This window comes from Dipodomys merriami, unplaced genomic scaffold (assembly GCF_024711535.1).
Source record: "Dipodomys merriami isolate MVZ:Mamm:240054 unplaced genomic scaffold, mDipMer1.0.p SCAF_146, whole genome shotgun sequence".
In the NCBI taxonomy this organism is placed as follows: Eukaryota; Metazoa; Chordata; class Mammalia; order Rodentia; family Heteromyidae; genus Dipodomys; species Dipodomys merriami.
This window is the reverse complement of record NW_027202782.1, coordinates 2,399,398-2,419,006: the sequence shown is the minus strand read 5'-3', so window position 1 is coordinate 2,419,006 and position 19,609 is coordinate 2,399,398. Positions and strand designations below refer to the sequence as shown.

The following is a 19,609-nucleotide window of genomic DNA, read 5'->3' as shown; positions in this document are numbered from 1 at the left end:
ACCCCAGCCTGAAGGCTCTGGGTTTCTACTTACCACTTGCTGGGAGGGGAGGCAGCTTGGTGTTCCGGGTGTGTGGAGCCGGGCCGGCCCACGAGCAGGAATCCTTGAGTGACTTGAGTTTCTCCCTCTTGAGCTGCTCGAACCGGTGCATAGTGGTCATGTGTTTGCGTAGCTGCAGGCCACCAGCGGAGGGGGCAGCCAGGGCTGGGGGGTCGCCCCCTGGTGAGGTGTCATCCAGCGCTGTCAGGTCTCCCAAGCTCCCGGGCCCGGGCCCCGGCATCTCCACGCCACTGTCATTGTTGGGGACACTGCCCAGAGGAGAGGGCTCACTGCTGCAGGATGATTGGGCTCCGGGGCTGGACTGACACAGCTACAGGGGTGAGGGAGAAGACACAGGCTCAGAGTGTGTTAGATGACACTTGCTCCTTTGTCTACCCCGCAACCTCCTGGGCTCTGCATGCTTGAGCAGGGGGCACTGGTGAAGGAAGGAAGCTATTTGGAAGACGAGCTTGCAAACCATCACCATCTGTCTGTGTGAGATGGTCAGGTCACTTCCCTTCTCAACTAGGAGACGGAGCTGACCTGCCTCCCCTGTGCCTGACACCTGGAACATACCCAGTACAGCCTGAAGAGAAGACTCTCATTCCCAACAAACTGTGATGAGTCCACCATGAAAAACAACAGAGACCTGCTAACTTGGTGCCTTCTATGGGGCAGAGGGCTCTCAACATTAGAGGCAGCTAATTAGGCAGGGAAAGGTTGATCAGGCAGGGGGTGTGAGATATAGATACCTCCCCCTCCCCCCGCCACTGAATGGCCACTCCAAATCATCCCTTTCTGAGGGCTGGAGTGGAGTGGAACAGGTTGTAGACAGTACATATGTATAATCATCAATGCCATAGAACCTGGGCTAGAGCTTCTGTGGCCTGAGAGCTGAGCCTCGATGATGCTCATCAGGGATGTAGCACCTTGGGGCACACATGAAGTGTTTCCCCATGAAGGCACAAGCACCAGGGAGACAAGGATCTTCTAGGCCTTGCTTACAATCCTCTTCCCTCTGCTTGATCTTCAAGTTCCTTTGTGGGTTGGTCTGCCTCTCTCCTACAGTTTAGACTCACAGTCCCCTCCTGCTAGGCCCCTCTGCAGCTTTGTTTCCACTGCTCCCCACAACTTCTAGTCTTTGTTTCCATAGGCCTACCTGCAGTGCCTTATCACTGACACTCCAGACCCATGGTCCCAGGCCTGGATGCCTTCAGTGATGGGCCAGTCTCCCCCAAGCATCTCGGCCCCCCTCACTCACCAAGCCCACCCTCACCCCCCTACCCACCTTCCGCTCACCTCAGTACCGTCTATCCTTAGGGGAGGTACAGTTGGGAAAAAGAGGTGGAAACAAAGAACAGGTGGTTAGAACACAAAGAGCATAGGCAGAGGGCGGAGGACATAGGGACAGGACAGAGGGTGGGGACCCATAGGGACACTTGAGTGCTGGTTAGAAAGGTAGACACGCAGAGGACACCTTGCATGGGCAGATCAACATGTAGGGGGGAGTCCCCCCCCCAACCTCGCCACAGCTGACCAGTAGAAGCTGGGTCAGAGAAAAGAACTCAGACAAGAGGTGCCATGTAAGGCCCAATGAGGTAAAGAGAGAAAAACTGAGTTGGAGTGGGGAGGGGGATCATCTCATCCTTAGAAGAAGGGCCCTAGAACAGACCCGCAGCTGGGGCTGAGGTTCTGGACCCTGGGTAGAGCTACAGAATCGCCCTCTGCTAGCTGGGCTGGCCAGCAATGCTTACCCCGGAGCTCTCTGTCTTGATGGCTTTGACATGTAGACAGTCCTCCACGGCCTGGCTGGTGCTACTGGCCTCAGCATTGTCCTCAGACCCACGGCCGCCGGGCTCCGCGCTGGCCTCGTCCCCATTCTCCTTGAGTAGTGGGGCACGGAGGTGCACGTCATTGCGCTGCTTCTTGGTGACGTGAGCATCTGGGCCATGGACCGTTTTCACGTGCTTCCGGAGGGAGCTGGGGTCTGTGTACCTCTTGGTGCAGCCTGGGATCTTGCAGATGTAGGGTTTCTGGAAAGAGAATCAGGCATGTGTTTACTGACAGAGACCCAAGGGCAAATGTCAAGAATATACACCCCCCCGCCCACCCCCCCTGTCCTCCAGAAGCCATCCCACATCCCCTGCACACCTTGCTGGCCCAGCTGGCAGGTGCTCTGTTGTAACCATAGCCAGTGCAGACCATGTTTCCATGCAAGTCAGATATATGGTCAAGGGAGCTCTTGCCCAGGAAGCCGGTAGCATGGGTCAGAAAGGGTGGCATGGGTCAGAAAGACCATGCCTTCCAGAATTTCTAGCACTGAAAGCCAGTATCTGAGTTGATTATATCTCAAGAGAGCACCAGTAACTACACCCCTCTCCCTCCTATTTCTCTGATGAGAAAAGACAGGGTCAGGAGGCAAACACACTTATTACTGTGACCTGGTAACAAGATAAAAACATGGGACCCTGGGATCTTATCCCACTCACATCCACAGACACTCATGCCCCTATACACATACATCTAACCTACACATGCTTATCTATGCTTACAAACAGGTACACTCACCCCTCTGCACATATCTATAGGTACAATGCCCCCCCACTTCCTCACATCTTTATGTATGCATACATACATACACACAGATGAATACACATCTTCATACCTATACATGTTCATACACACATTCACACACATAGCCTCCAAGGCTGGCTCTAACTTAGGGAGACCCTGAGGACTTCAGAGCCTTTGAAAAGAATTCTCCTTCCTTCCTCCCTCCTTCCCTCCTTTCCTTCCTTTTATCTTCCCTCCCAGTCCTCCTCCCTCCCTTCCTTTCTATCTTTGTTTCTTTCTGCCAGTACTAGGGCTTGAACTCAGGGCTTGAGCACTGTCTCTGAGCTTTTTCACTCAAGGCTAGCACTCTACCACTTGAGCTATAGTTCTTCTTCTAGCATTTCGGTGGTTAATTGGAGATAAGAATTTCATGAACTTTTCCTGCTCCAGCTGGCTTTGAACTGTGACCCTCAGATCTCAGCTTACTGAGTAGCTAGGATTACAGGCATGAGCCACTAGTACCTGGCTCCTTTGAACATTCTTGTACCTGCTGATTAGCATTGGAGCAAAGTCCTTTGGGGCCCACACAGTATCTAAACTGTTAGAAATGCTCTTTGCAAAGTCTGCCTGAGTAACAGTGATTCTGTGGCTGGACTGGGAATGGGAATGGGGAGAGGCTGCACGGGTTCCTGTCCATTTTCCTCTGGTTCTGGCTTTGGGGAGACACAGGCTGCTCTGAGCCAAGAAAAAATTCTTTATTATCATTTTTTAAATCTGAGACCAAGTCTCGAATTCAGTTTCTTTCTTTCTTTCTTTCTTTCTTTCTTTCTTTCTTTCTTTCTTTCTTTCTTTCTTTCTTTCTTTCTTTCTTTCTTTCTTTCTTTCTTTCTTTCTTTCTTTCTTTCTTTCTTTCTTTCTTTCTTTCTTTCCTTTCATTTTTGGGTCCGGTCGTGGGGCCTGAACTCTGGGCCTGGGCACTGTCCCTCAGCTCTTCAGCTCAAGGCTAGCGCTCTACTGCTTGAGCCACAGCGCCACTTTATGTGGTGCTGAGGAATCGAACCCAGGGTCTCAGGCATGCAAGGCAAGCGCTCTACCACTGAGCCACCTCCCCAGCCCCTCAAATTCAGTTTCTGATGCTTTATACTCACTGGCAGGCACCCTAACAGCAGAGCCTTGGGGGCACTGGTGACATAGGCTGCTTTGGTCCATTAATAGGGAGCCAATGGCCTCACCAGGCCCAGACAGCACTAGTGGCTGGAAAGGTCACCACTAGCCACTTGATCCTCAGGAGCAGGCTGCTGTTCTGCAGCTGGACCCTAGCTTGTGAGTGACACAGGTACCATGATGTTTTCAGAATGGGACTCCTAGGTCCTAAACAGAGCACCACTTCATGCTGTCTGGCACTGGGGAGTTACTTCACTTCTCTGAATGTCAGAATCCTCATCTACAGGACAAGCTGTAGAATCCAGCCAACAGCTGGGGGAATGAATAAGGTACAGGGCTTGTGTCATGACACATCAGACATTTAGAGATCAGAACAGACATTCTACTTTGATTTCAGCTCCTTGTGGACCTCGTGGTGGTTATCTGTAGCTATGACAGAGAGTTGGAAACTGAGGCACAGAGATGGTGAATGTGCCACGGGACCTATACACACCCTTTCAGAGAAGAGGTTGTGGCACACAGAGGAAGAATTGCTGTCCAGGCCACTGAGGGCTGGTCTGCTATGTCCAAGGATGTGCAGATGAGGGATGATGTGGGTGCCTGGGAAGCTGGCTGCCAGCTTCTGACAGGTGTCTACAGGCTATGGGAGATACAGTCAGGAGTGTCTCTGTGTGCACACTGTATACATGCCTCACCGCATTACCTCATTGGAGTGGGTGCGGTTCTGGTGCTTGGCGCGGTCAGAGGCGTTGGAAAAGGCCTTGTTGCAGCCCTCATGCTCACACACGTACGGCTTCTCCCCAGTGTGGGATCGCAGATGTGTCTTCAGGTTCTCCAGGCGAGAGTAGGCCTTTGAGCAGCCCTCAAACTGGAATGAGGTCAGCGGGCCAAAATTGGTTAGTGAGAACATCCTAGATCCAACACAAGGGGGCTCCACTGGCCCCCTCGCGCCCCTCTCCCCCTTCCCTGATGCTCCCAGCAGCACAGATTTTAACAAAAATAACTTTCCAGAAAACTTGGAAAGGGCTGAAAAGTATAACCATTAACAACATGATCCAAGACCTGATGGAAGAGCTAAAAGTATATGTAAATGCATATATAAATATGGTTGTACATGTTTATTTTGATATAAATAAGAACATTAATACGCGATCAAGCCACCTTTAACCAATGGTCTTAGATGCCATAAAACTACAAGCAATTAAAAAAAAAACTGGATTCCATCAAAGTTCTACTTTGGTGTCTCAAAGGAACTTGTCAAGAAAACTTAGACAATTCATTAGAATGAGAGAAATAATTGCAGGTTTTGGATCTACTACTTAGATATATTGAGAACTCTTATAATTTAACAAAATGATAAGTAACCTAAGTAAAAGTATCTGCAAAAGACGGTGAATATACAGTTCTCCAAAGAAGATATACAAATGGTCAATCAACACTTTTATATTCAATATCATTAGTTATTAGGGAAATATTAATCAAAACCACAGGAGATATGATCTCACACCTGCTGAGATGGTTAGAATAAAACAATTAGGATGTGCTGAAAACCAGACTCTTTTACACACAGCTGATGGGAATAGAAAATGGTGAAGCCTTTTGGGGAAAGTCTGTCAGGTCCTTGATTGTCAGAGGATGGAGCAATTCTATTCCTTAGGGATACTACCCAAGAGAAGTGAAAGCATGCTCACACATAGGAACATAGGAATGTTCACAGCAGCATTCATTACTCAGAAATAGACAAAAAGTGAAAGCAATGCAAACTATCCTTTCTCCACTCATCAATGGAATATTATGCAACCAAGAAGAGAAACTATGGTTTCATGTTATAGCAGGGATGGGCTTTGAAAACATATAAGGAGCCAGTGGTATATATTGTATGATCCCATTTTAATGAAATGTCAGAGGAGGCCAATCAGAGCGGTGGAATATAGTTTGGTAACTGGCCAGCGGTGGAGGAGATAATGGAAGATGGGGAGTGACTGCTAATGGGCACAGGGGTCATTCTGGAGCAAAAAGGATTCGGTGGAGGTAACTAGTGGCTATGATGCAGAACTTTGAGCATATGCCAAAATCTATCCATCTGTACCTTTTTTTTTCCCCAAAAAAGGGGTGAATTTTATGGCATGTGCCAGCAAAGGTAACATTTCTCATTGACTCTTGGACACTGCCAATTTAATAAGCCAGAATGATTTCAGGAATATTACCATGAGAACAAAATACATGTCTCAGGATCTATGGCATGAAGCACTTCTGATTCTGAGGGTTCAGCTACAATCATGTTAGTGGGCTGGATCACTTCTGCTTTTGACAAAGGAGCTTTTTTTTTTTTACTTTTTAGGTCCAAGACCAGGACTTGAACTCAGTACGTGCAGCTTTTGCTCATTAGCTAGTGCTTTACCAACTGAGTCTTGCCTCCAATCCCCAAAGGAGCAATTTCTGAGTGCCAAAAGCTAAAGGTTCCACTGCTAGGCTTCCAAGTTCTGGTGCCTCAGTTAAAGAGACTGAAAGGCTGTTTTTTTGTTTGTTTTTAAATCTTTGAGCTCATTTATTTTTTTCTTCTTTTTTGCTTCAGTGCTGGGATATAAGTCAGACCCTCATTCATGCTAAGCAAGTGCTCTACCAATGAGTCACACCTCCTAACCTCAGTTTAAAAAATTAAGGTGACAAAGTGATTTCTAACCCATCCTTACTCAAGTCATGAATGACCAGGATACCTCTCTCTAGATATTACATAGCCAAGGCTCTCTGCTCAGTGTCCCCTGCTAAGCCACCTGAGGGGTTCAGCTGTGCCTTGGGGCTCATAATTAAGACACAGCCATGGAGATACTGGTACACTCTTCATGTGGTCAGCTAGTTGCTCACATTTAGGAAAGGGTTTTTTTGGGTGGTGTTACTAAAGTTTAAACTCAGGGCTTTATTGCTTGATAGGCTGGTGCTCTACCACTTTAGCCACATTTCCAGCCCTGATTTTTGCTGGCTATTTTTTGAGACAAGGTCTCACATTTTCATTTTTTTCTGCCCAGACTGGCCTTGAACCTCCATCTTTTCACTTGAGCCTCCCATGTATAAGACTACATGCATGAGTCACTAGTGCCTGCATCAAAGAGATTTTTGAGGTTCAACATAGCAATAGATGAGAGGTAACCAGGATCCAAGATAGGCAGAAAGCTGGGGTGTGAGTAGGGCAGATGACCCACTGGCAAGTCCTGTCCTCGTACCCAGCCACGTGGGGCCCTGTGGCTCACCGTGCACTTGTGTGGCTTCTCGCCCGTGTGTCGCCGCATGTGGACCACCAGCATGTACTGCGCCTTGAAGGGCTTCTGCTCCCTCGTGCAGGCCTGCCAGCGGCACACGAACTCCTTCTTCTCCCCGTGGATGTGCTCGTTGTTGATGTGCTGCATGACAAGCCCCAGGGTGAGATCAGCCGCCTGGCCTCCGTGCCCACCCCCTTGGAATTGCATTGCCCAGCCACTGTGTATACACCACTGCCCAGAGGCCTACTCTCAGCTGACCATGGAACCATTCCAGAGACCTCTTTCTATTCTGCCTCTCCAGCAGACCTCACCTGTAGTAAATGCATTTGCTGCCCTCCTGGTCTTTGCTCCTGTGTGGGACCAGTCATTGTACTTGACCTTCGGTCATTACGTGAGGACCCTCACTCCATTCTACCCAGACCACCTGTGTGTCAGGTCAGGCCTGCTCACGGATCATCATCTGTGGCCATTAAAGAGAGCACTGTGGTGACTCTGTGTCCCGTTTCTATCACTTGGTCATCTGAGTGACCATATACCCTGCTCACCCCAGGCTGGGCTCAGGGGTCTGGTCCATGGGGACTTATTGATGTTCCTGAGCTACAAAACATACTTAAGGATGGCAAGGCAGACATATATATGCCCCTATGCTTCAGAGATTTTTCCATGAGATATTTTATTTTGATAGAAAAACAGTGACAGAGCTGCTGGCCACTCTGGAAATCTTCAAAGGTATTCCGAGATCTGGGCATCAGGCATTGGCAGAATTTACCCCAGAAGACAAAAAGCCTTGGTATTGTGGCCTGAGCCACACCCCCAACTGTCATGTGTACAGACAGCACCCTGGGAGCAAGGAAAATCTTTCATGCTTTGAACTTCCAGAGAAATCTTCTCCTATTAGCCTCACGTTCCATTTTTAAAGCCTTTCAAATGATAAAAATGCTTCCTGACAATGCCTTTCATTTTTCCTTATTGGTTTACTTAGTGACAAATTGCTAATAATTGACGGGGGCTCCAGCTCACCCGGGTGCCTGCACCATCCATTTTCCCAGGGAGCTGGCGAGACACAGCTCAGTAAGATCCTCTTCTGTCTTGTAAAGCGGTCTGCTCTTTCCGGGTGGGGTGGAGGTGACCGTGTACGGCCGCAGGGACAGGCCTGCAGAACTGTCACTCAGAGGACTTAGGTATTGTTTGTTTGCTTGCTTTCTGGTAGTGCTGGGCATCAAACCCAGGGCTTTGTGCATGCATGGTAGGGGAGTACTCTACCACTCACCTACATCCCCATCCCGCACACCTTTTCTTTTTCTTTTTTTTATAGTGGTCCTGGGCTTGAACTCAGGGCCTGAGCACTATCCCTTTGCTTTTTTGCTCAAGGCTGGTATTCCTCCATTTGAGACATGGCTCTAGTTTTTTTTTTTTGTTTGTTTGTTTGTTTTTTGTCATGGGGCTTGAACTCTGGGCCTGGGTGCTGTCCTAAAGCTCTTCAGCTCAAGGCTAACACTCTACCATTTGAGTCACAGTGCCACTTCCAGTTTTCTGCATGGTTTATTGGAGATAAGCATCTCACGGACTTTCCTGACTGGGCTGACTTTGAACCACAATCCTCAGATCTCAGCCTCCTGAGTAGCTAGGATTACAGGCGTGAGTCACTGGCATCCAGCAGCATTTGTTTTTAATATTCTCTTCCTGGCTTCACTTCACATGGCCTGTTCCCTCATTTTCTTTTATGCTCTGTACTCTATATTTAGGAGTCTACTAATAGAAATGGTCCAGGTTTCTCCTGAGGCTTCCTCTCCAGTCTCTTTTCTTCTTCTTCTTCTTTTTTTTTGGGGGGGGGTCCCATTGTGGGGCCTGAATTCTGGGCCTGGCCACTCTGTCCCTCAGCTCTTCAGCTCAAGGCTAGCACTGTACCACTTGAGCCACAGTGCCACTTCTGGCTTTTTTCTTTTTGCTTACATGGTGCTGAGGAATCGAACCCAGGGCCTCAGGCATGCAAGGCAAGCACTCTACCACTGAGCCACTTTCCCAGCCCTCTTTTCTTCTTGTTCCTCTTCATATTCCTTTTTTTCCTCTCCCCCTCATCCTCATATTCTTTTTCAAATGATATTATTGGGGTTTAGTATCAGAGTCTTGTCCTTCACAGTAGGTGCTCTACCACTGAGTCATACCTCCAGCCATTTTCCAGTTGATTATTTTTGATATAATGCCTGCCTTTATACCAGAGTTAGCTTGGACTATTGTTTTCCTATTTATACTTCCTCACGTGGCTGAGATGACAGATATATTGCCTAATCACTGATCTAGCTGGAGTTCTTTGAACTTTTGCCCAAGCTAGCCTTGGACTGTTATCCTCTAGATCTCTGCCTCTCAAGCAGTTAGGCTTGAACCACAGTGCCCAACTTCTAGCTCCTTCTTTACAGCATAAGCTCAGGAAGATCAGGTGCAACAGGAGCTCCATGCCTCCCCAGCAGGATGAGACCAGAGGCTTACATGCACCAGCTGCTCCTGTGTGTCATACTCCTTGGTGCAGTCTGCCCAGTGGCAATTGGTCTCATAGATGACCACCTCAGCCTCCTGCTTGCAGTCATCTCTGTCTAGGTCTTCCTTGAGGTCAGCCAGCTGCTCCTGGGGGAGAAGACCACATCTGTATGAGCAGGTCCAGCCAGGGAGCCCTGAGGACAAGGTGCTAATAGCCCCATATAGTCTATGCCAAGGATCCAGGAGTAAGGAGAGTCACTGCATTTTCTGCCAAGGGAAAGCATGTGCATGCACACAGGACACAGAGACCACTTCCTTGTGATAAAATGGCTTCCCACACTAGGAGGAGAGGTGGGCTCTGTGTAGCCTACCTGGGGTGAAGGGCGATCATGGGCCTCCTAGATTCTCAGAGCCAGCGCTTGCCTCTGCACTGCCATTAGGCATGTGTATCTTCCCTGGATATGTGCTGGCCTCATCAATTTCAGCGGCCCCTGATGATGGCCAGCATTGTGGAGACCATGCATCATGCTGAGATCAGTTGTGGTGTCAGCAAGGGGAGAAGAATTTGTCACCAACCCCTCTGTTTGCTTGACAATAACAGGACCCAATATTTCATGAAAATTAAGTGCCCAAAGCATGCCTCGTTGAAAGATGGTCCAGTACATGTGGGGAGTCAGGGATAGGAGGTCCCGAGCATCCTTGGTAGTTATGCTGGGGAGTCTGCAGTAACAGATAGAGCTATGCCCCTGTGAAGGCTGGTGGGCAGGAAGCTTGCTTCTGAATCAGCAGACCTTATGCTCTTGGCATGACAGGGAGGAGGGCCTGCCTGCAGCCATCTTGGGGAATAGCAGGGTTTTCAAAGGGATATACACAATGCTCTCAGATACAAGACAGGCTGGTGCTGGGCTCTGTGTGTGTGTTTGTGTGTGTGTGTGTGTGTGTGTGTGTGTGTGTGCGTGTGCGCTTGTGCATGCGCACGCTTCTAAATGCTATCTCTTAGTTTTTTCCACACATGGCTGATGCTCTATCACTTATGCCATACCTCTACTTCAGGCCCTTTGGTGGATAAATGGGGATAAGAGTCTCAAGTACTTTCCTGCCCAGGCTGGCTTTGAATTGCTATCCTCAGACCTCAGCCTCCTGAGTAGCTAGGATTATAGGCTCTTGGTCTCCTTACTCTTTTTATTTTATTTTGTTTTTACTTTTTGGTGGTACTGGGGTTTAAACTCATGACTCTGTGGTTGTTAGGCAGGTCTTTACCACTCAAGCCATATCTTATCCCATGCTTCTCACTCTCCCTTCAGGAATCACCCTCCACTCTTGCCTGAAGGGACTCAGGAGCTAGGCGAATATCTGGTAGCTTGAGTTCCCTTACCCGTAAGGGCCAGTGGCAATGGAAATGTGGTAGGGGCTGAAGTGCCAGGACAGCAGGTAAACTTGAGGGCTTGAACCATTCAGGGGACATGAGAAACTCAGTTCAACCAGGCTTATGTTGCTCAAGGCTAACATAGGTGAGGATATGACAACACGCCAAGATAACACAGAAGAGAAGGTAAAGTTTGTTCATTCACCCATTCACTCATTCATTCAGCCAGCACATTTGATGAGCATGCCACATATATACATATATATACATATATGTGCATATATATATATATATATATATATATATATATACATATATAAGGTGCTGGGGACACAGCATTAAGAAGGTCATAGCCCCATGTGCCCACCTTGCCCACGCCACCCTATGATCCATCCATTTATGCATGTGTGCAGCCTTCCTTCCTTTTTCTCTCCCTTTCTTCCTCCCTCCGTCTTTCCTCTCTTACCTTTCTTGCTTCCTCTTTTTTCCCATTCTTCTCTCCTTCCCTTACTTCTTCCCTCCCTCCATTTACCACCAAGGTTACAGCCCAAATGGCAGTCAAATGAAGAGATCTGGCCTGGTCCTACACAGAGACAGTGAGGGTGGCCAGCAGGTTACCTGGGTCAGTCCTAGTGGAGAGGCCGGCCGCAGACCCTCGGTCTCAGTCTTGACTTTGCTGCGCTTGTGTATAGTGATAGGATTCACGGTGCTGCTCACAGCTGACTCGCTGCTCTGCTTGTTCTGAGTGAGGGCACGGAAAGCAGTCTGTTATATAGATGCAGAGCAACAACACTCAAAATTCTACCTCTGTCTCCACATAGCCTGCCTAGTGCATCTCTGTGTTTGAAGCATGAGAAACTGAATCACCCCAGCCAGGGCCTGCCAAGTATACCTCAATTGCCGTTACCAGTCTTCATGAAGCTGCTGCCTCCACCTCAGGACCTCAGGAAATAGAAGACCCACCCAGGCACTCTTGGAGCCTGTCCCAAGGATGCTTAACTTCTGAGCATTCCAGAGTAGAAACAGCCAGCCCAGGGGCAGGAGGAGGGCTAGGGGCTGTAGTTTCAGGTGACCCTTAAAAAGCTGAAAGCAAGTATCTGAGGGGATGCTGGGGGGCCACCTGGGGCCCTGGGATATAGGAAGGATATTCTGCAGGCATCTTGCCATCTTCCCCAAGACATGGCCACATCCACTTCCCACTTCCATGCACATGCCACCTGCCAGGGGGTGGCTTGAGATAGCTGCTTCCCTCTAGGATTCGCATTGCATTATCTACAGTCTGAGGCTCTCAGGGGCTGTATGATTACTGGAGCTTGTTTGGCTGCACAGTGAGCATCCTGGGTAGTAGGGCCCCATCTGCATATGAACTGGCTCAGGCCAAGAGAGGTAAACAGCTATTTTTCAGCAAGCCAAGACCCAAACAGAATCTGAATCCAAAGCTTGTGCTTATCTATCTTTGGGCATCTGTGTCACACTGTGCTAGGATGCACAGGCATACCAGAGGTCCATTGGAAAGTTGAATAAGATGGTGTGGAAAGGCCTGTGGGAAACCCTTCTCTAATAGGAATCTGCATTCATATGCTCATTTCTAGTCCTTACATAGTGCCACATCCCATGTGTTAGAGTGTTTCTCCATCCACTTATTATGCTGATGGACAGGAAAAAGCAGACCTGAGATGCTGGGGAAACTTGTCATAGTCCCAGCTCAGGGCTCCTGATGAGCAACTTTTTGTCCAGTACCAGCAGCTAAAATCAACCCACCAGCCAGGCTTGAGCCCAGAATCCTCCATCATGTCTCAGCAGTGAACAGCCCCGATAACTGCCTGATGCCATGTGATAGTCCCCACCCCCCTGCTCCCTGTGTCCACCTACCTGGCTGGTGTCACTCAGGCAGTTGCTGCTGCTGCTATTGAGCTGAGTGGGTGCAGCATTGATGGAGGTAAGAGCCATAGGCTGCTGGGCCAGGAAAGTAGGTGAGGGCTGGATCAGGGGTGGCGTATGTCCAAAGGCTGAGCCCAGGCTTCGCTGCTGATTGAGGATCTGCTGGTAGGCCACGGGGTTGATGGGGTGGGGGAAAGTGAAGGCTGGGCTGCAATGGAGAACAGAGGGAGGGGTGTGTGTGGGTCTCAGGCTGATATTTCCTGGGCAGAGAGGACGCCATCTAAACAAGATGGACATTGTGCTATAAATGCACCATTACCATGGCTTTTCCTCACTCAGGAACCCGCAGTGGCCTCCCCTTTCAGCTTAGCTGCTTCTCCACTGGTAGGCTGGTCCCATCTTAGCCCTACACCTGACTCTCCACTGCTCTGACACTGCTCTGATGTATTTCTGAATCATTGCTGTCTGCTTATCAGAGCCCTATTTGGCTTTGGAAGCTGGTTCTGATGTTCCCTTGTCCAGATCTGGAGTGTCTTTCCTGCTCACTCTGATCCCCTCTTTCCGTAACAGGAGACAGAATGCTTGCTGGTCACCTGGACCACATCATGGAAGACCATGTAGCTTCTTCCTGCTCCCTTCAGCAGCACTGGGGTGGGAACTGGGTCTGTGTTCAAGGACATTTAAATGGTCAACAGCCTTGCAGACTTCTGCTCTGGTTGAAAGGTTCTCTAGGAGCTGCACAGACATCCTCACAATACAGAGGCTCCAATGGTGTGACAGGAGCAAGGAGGAAGCCACAAAGGTCCCCTGGGAGACCCAGAGCTAAGCCAGTCCAAACTTCTGACCCACAGGTAATATGTGCTAATTGTGTTAAAACATTCTGTTGGAGTGACTTGTGCAGGAAAAGATAATTGATATGCTTGTTATTTCTTCTATCTCCCCATTCTGGTCCAACTCTCCCAGGATTTCTAGCCACCCTAGCCTCTCCTGGAGCATCATTAAGTTTGAGCATGCAAGTTTCAGTCAAATTGGTGGGGATCTGAGTCTCAGAACAGTCATGGGTTGCAGAGGGGAGAGAAAGAACAGCTCTGACATGCTTTCATGCAGATGCAGCCATGGTGTGCCACAGCCATAGCAATGCCCACAAGAACTGCTTAGGACATGGGTCATATTTGGTGTGGCCTCCTATATAGTCAGCAGCTGTCTATCATAACCAGTGAAATACTAAGAAAGCCTTCTTTGAACTCAAACATCTCTGATGTCACTGGGTCACTGTTTGTGACAAAGCCTAATACAGGAAGTGGTACTCCTGGGTAGGCACACTTCCAACATATCATAGTGATAAAATTGCTAAGTGTGCTTAGTCGCGAATATGGCAAATCCTACCTTTTTCTCCTTAGCTTACAGCAACAACTGAAAATCTAGACCCTTCCCACATGGCCCCTAGTTCTCAACTTCCTGCCTGCAGGTGGGGCTCACCTGAGGGCACCTGCCGACAGGTGTCCATAAGAGCCGCTGGCAGCTGAGCTGCTGCGTGAGTTGTTGATGTAAGCCACCAGGGAGTTGGGTGAGGTCCGGATCATGCGCTGCAGGTCGAGGCTGGCATCTGAGAGTGGGGAGATGGAGAGCGCACGCTTGCGGCTCAGGCGAGGTGTCACCCGAGGGCTGGAGAATCGTGACACTGTGGGACAACCAACAAAAAGCACATCAGTGTTACCTGTCTTGGGGGGGGCAGGTGATGGAGCAGGTAAGGGGGAGTAGGGATAGGTAAGTAGGGGACAGGAAAGCCTGCTTGAATGGTGTCATGAAAATGGAAACTCTGCTGATTTTCTAAATGAGCTCTTGAATGTGGGGAGTAATCTTGTTCAGTCTCAGTTGACTCATCTGTGAAATGGTGCAGTTCAGCACACAAAGTGGTATTTGGGAAGTACAGTGGGGGTGTAATGAGTAAATATAAGCCTTGGGCACATGTGAGTGTTTGACCCTTAGACACAGAGGCCAGGGTACAATTCAGCAATGCGTAAAGCATGGCAGTGATGTGCATGAAGCAGAAGTGGCCTGGAAGGTTCTGCAAACTACACTCACTTGGGAAGCCAGCCCCAGGCCAAAAACTGGCTTGGCCACTGCCTGTAAGGGCTCTGGTCCTTCCACACCCACCACAAGGCCAGCCATTGCTATACTTTGGAACTGGCATGTGTTAGAGACTTGATATCTAGCTTGGCACTATTGTGAGGTGGTGGAACCTTTAAGATGTGGGGCTTAGTGGGAAGACTTCAGGTCATTGGGGATGTATGTCCAAAGAGTATCATGGAAACTCAGCTACTTCTTCCTCTCTTTTACTTCTGAAATGTGATATGAGCAGTTTTGCTCTATCCATGCTCCCACCACAATGTCCTGCTTTGCCACTGGTCTAAAATATGACAGGGCCAACAAAAACCAGAACCTCCAAGGTCATGGACAAACTGATCTTTGAAAAGTACTCAGTTAAGAAAGTGAGCTAGAGTATTCTTCTTTCCTCTACATGTTCTTTCTTGTCATCATAAGCTCTATTTTTTGCTGTCTATTCCATTGGGCTCTGGGGGCTGGGGCTTACAGAGCTCTTAGCAAGCAGAGGTTTGACTGTGTCTTCCAAAAGCTGATCAACTAGAAACTTTACCCCAAGTGCACTCGTTAGGGGCGTCTGGACATGGGCTTTTGGGAGGAAATTATGGTTAGATGAGGTTATAAGAATTGGTGTGGGGCTTTATGAAAAGGAGACCTAGCTAGCGTACTTCTTCTGTCTCTCCATGTGACAACTTCTCCCATGTTGTCATAGAAAACAGGCCCTGCTAAGATGCTAGTGCCATGAACTTGGGCTGCCTAATCTCCACAGCCATGAGCTAAGAAAATCTCTATTCTTTATCAGTTTCCTAGACTTCAGTATTTTGCTATAGTAATAGCTTAAGGCAGTATAGTAATGGCTTAAGGCAGGTGGGTACATGGAAGGTGATCTGTAGATGCCTCTGGAGACACTGGTGGGGGCGGGGACATAGTCAGACCACTCCTTTCTGTCTTAGCAGGAAGGATCCTAGCTCATATGCCTAAGGACAGGAGGAGGCACAGGGAAAAACAGAGCAGGCTTACTCCTTGCCTTTACAGAGGCCAGGCTGACACCATGACCACCTATTCTGAGGGAGGATACAGGCGGCAAGCAGCCCCCTCCCAGCTGGTCAGCATCTCTGGCCAGTGCATGTCAGTCACAACCTAGTGACATGTAGTCCCATTGCCTTAACAGCAATCACCAACCTGCCATGTCACCATCCTTACCATACAGGTAAGGAAATTAGTCTTGGGAGGGCAGTGACTTTGCTCATAGGAACCCTGCTGTGTGGACTTTCTGGGAACTCTGTGGCCATATCCTCTGTCCTCATAGAGACTGAGGACCAGACCTCTAGGACCAGACCTAGAAAGATGCTCTGCTTACAAATAGCTTTAACCTCCAGCTTTCAGGGCTCTGAATGGTGAACTTGCTATAGCCAATTGCCTGTTCAGCCTCCCCTCCTGTCTGAAAAATGGCTCCAAGTCACCCCATCTGTATCTCCTCTACTCTACTCCTGCTCCATCCCACCAACTCTTCCTTCAGTGTGGGATCTTCAGCCCCCACCCCCAGCGCCCACCCAGTGTAGGACAGAGGATTATGGTATCAGCTGAGAATGCCCCGCCCCCCATCTCCTCTGCACAGCTGAGCTTGCTCAGGTAGTTCCAGAATGGAACCCTTCTTTAAATCCCTTTTCTCTCCAGCTGGAGGCCCAGCCTGGCCCCATGCTTGCTGGGATATCATTTGAGGGGCCCTAGATAAACTGCTGTCTGTCCAATCCACATTCCTTAGTTTTGGCCAAGACAGCTTTTTAACTTAAAAATCAGATCATGTTCCCGTCTTCCCCTCAAATTTCCCCAAGCTCCCCTCTGCTATTATAATGTGGGCTCACAGCTGGGCTTTATCTTGCCCCTCTGGTCTCCTTCTGCTCCCTCCTACACAGGGTCTATGCATGTGTGGCTTTCTCTGTGTACCAGCTGTGTTCTCACTAAACGGTCACCTCTTCCAGGAAGTCTTTCCTTTCCTCCTCAAGCTGGGCGATGGCTCCTATGGTCAGACCTATCTTTCCACAAAGGGTCGTAGTAGTGAGCCATCACTCTTACGGTTATCTGCTGCTACCTCCCTCTTCCTCTCCATCTCTCCCTCTCGGTCTGTCTTTCTCTCTCAGGCATCAGGAGCTTAAGTCCTTCTCCCCTTAGCATTGTATCCCTGATGTTCAAGCCATGGAAAGGCCATGTGGTAACCAAATATCACCGCCATGACATCACGAGCGACAGCAGAGCTACAGCCCTGACGGAATGTCTCCTTAGCAGGTACCAGGGCCTGGATTGTGTCAAATAATTTCATCAGCTCAGCTGCCCCATGGGGGCTGTTCTCCATCTTTTACAGAAGACAAAGGTATGGGGGAGGCTCATCAGTGTGCTTAGGACACACAGCCCATGGAAGAGAAGACCGGGGTCATGAGGCTGGCACATGGATGCCAGGATCATGTGCCACTGTGGCTACACCCGGGGCAGGACCCAAAAGAAAAGGAAAGGTATAACTCAGCAGTTGACAGAGGCACACAGAGAGCTTGCTAGCTGGCCACCTCTGTCCCTTAATGGCATTTTTAGAGCTGATTAACTCAGCCTTCTTGAGCCTCTCTTTCCTGATCTCTACAGTGAGGTCATGTGGTTTAACTTGGCAGGTTGTGATGATACACTGTAACTCCAGGTACAGGGCTTACAACCAGTGACATTCTAGAGGGAAGAGGCAGAGTCACAACTTCCTTGGTGCTGAGAAGCCTATTTTGATGGACAGTGTGAATCTATAGTCAATGAGGAAGGAAAGTAAGGCAATTCTAGAAAGGACAGTCAGGCCATGTGGCCATCCAGTTGCCACACACATCCACCCATCGGCTTCCATCCAGGATTCTCTTAAGCTTCTTGGTTCTTATTTCCTGAGTGTGCTGGTCATTCCTTACTTCAAAGTCAGCTGCAAAAGTCAATCCTCCTGAAGACCAATTTCTTACAAGTCACAAGGAGGGAAATAGAAGACACAAAAGATCTAACATTTACTAAAGGAAGAATACACACATCTTGTCATATATATATATATATATGTATATGTGTATATACATATATATATATATATATATATATATATATATATATATATATATTTACTGCTAACACTCTGATTACCACCCTCTTGGGCGCCCCTAACAAGAGGAAACAGGCCAAATCTGACAGTGATATTCATCTCTGCTATTCCCACCCCTCAAGGGAAATATGTGTATTAATGTGCCTCTTCCCTTGATAAATTACTAAATAGGAAGAAAAGCCTGGCATTCATTTCCCACGGTCTTGCCTATGATTTATAGCTTGGGGCTGGCAGAGCCACAGCGTCCATTCATCTGTGGAAGCGCTTGTTCTAATGCGGGTCTGTCACTAGGAGACAGGCCACCTGCTGTCCTCACCTGGCTAGAAGCCTAACACAGCCTGTTCCTGTCCCCACCTGTCTCTGGCTGTGTGTGTGTGTGTGTGTGTGTGTGTGTGTGTGTGTGTGTGTGTGTGTGTGTGTGTGTGTGTGTGTGCAAGCGCGCACGCACATGCATTCTAGTACTAGGGCCTATACTCAAGGCTGGCACTCTTATTACTTGGCTTTTTTAATTAATTGGAGTCTCATGGACATCTATGCCCAGGTTGGCTTTGATCTATGATCCTCAGATCTCAGCCTCCTGAGTAGCTAGGATTATAGATCTGAGTCCCTATCACCTAGCCAATACCTGTTTCTTTCTTTTGCTCATTCCAGTTTGTTCATTCATCCACCTGCCTCTTATGCAGCACTGGGGCATGCTGGGAGGACCCAAGGCTCTGCCCTCATAGAATTCACTGTCTAGGTGAGAGATGAAGTCAGTGCCCAGAGCCCCTGGACATAGTCAGCCTAGTGCTGTCTCTGGAGCAATGGGAAGGGCAGAAGGTACAAGGGCTGGCCCTTGGTCCCGAAGGCCAGTCCCAGACCTCTTCTCACCTCTGTGGCCTGGGGCTTTGATCAAGCAACTGACTGTCTCAGAGCTAGTTCACTGCATGGAAGATGGGCTGGAGAGCCCACCTTGGGGCTGCTGTGAGCTAAGAAGCATTAACATGTCACTCAAAGCTGGGATGGGCTTCTGTAGCATTAGGTTGGGCACTTTCCCCAGGGCCTGCAGACTGAGAGGCAGCTCTATCCCGTGCAAGGACTCTGGAGCCTTGTCTGTACCCAGTGCCATCCTCAGCAGGGGGCTGGGATGTCCTTTCCATGGGGACAACAGGACACAGATTTGCAGCAGTGATGGAGGGCCCACCATCTCCAATGGCCAGGGAGCACCCCTGCATGGCCCAATCTTGTCAGGTCTTCTCTGGACTCATGGAATGCATACTCTGAAGAATCCAGCTGCAGAACCCCAAGTGCTCTCCACATGGCCATCCATAGTGTATCTAATCAGGGAGTACAGGCAGTACAGACCGCAGAAAGAGAGGCTCCGGTTAGGGCTCTATAATGATTCCTAGTTACACGATGGGGGCAGGGCAGAGAAGTGGCTTTGCATGTTGATGTGTGCAGGTTTATCAGAGAGCTCATACACACCACCCAGTGCAGGCTTGTATTCAGCAGCCTAACCTCCTTGGCCTCAGTCTCCCTTTCTGTCCCAGGCTGAGCCTGGAGTCTCAGCCTCTGACAGCCTCTCCCTTGGCAGGTCCTGCCTCTCTGTGCTGTGATCAATGTAACTTGTTTCTGGATGCTCCCTCCCACCGGATTCACAGGCAGCATAAAGAACGA

The 19,609-nt window shown here is 49.0% G+C and overlaps 1 protein-coding gene across 1 annotated transcript in view; it reads right to left on the bottom strand.

The window, feature by feature from the left end:
* The window catches only part of Gli2 (GLI family zinc finger 2), a 234,985-nt gene that overhangs the window by 5,429 nt on the left and 209,947 nt on the right, over nucleotides 1-19,609 (bottom strand). The window contains exons 6-13 of the mRNA XM_070021879.1: nucleotides 14,215-14,416; nucleotides 12,727-12,943; nucleotides 11,473-11,595; nucleotides 9,501-9,635; nucleotides 7,005-7,154; nucleotides 4,460-4,624; nucleotides 1,794-2,072; nucleotides 34-370 (exon numbers count right to left, since the gene is read on the bottom strand). Of these exons, the coding sequence (XP_069877980.1) occupies nucleotides 34-370; nucleotides 1,794-2,072; nucleotides 4,460-4,624; nucleotides 7,005-7,154; nucleotides 9,501-9,635; nucleotides 11,473-11,595; nucleotides 12,727-12,943; nucleotides 14,215-14,416 (1,608 nt within the window). The remainder of the gene's footprint in view (nucleotides 1-33; nucleotides 371-1,793; nucleotides 2,073-4,459; nucleotides 4,625-7,004; nucleotides 7,155-9,500; nucleotides 9,636-11,472; nucleotides 11,596-12,726; nucleotides 12,944-14,214; nucleotides 14,417-19,609) is intronic.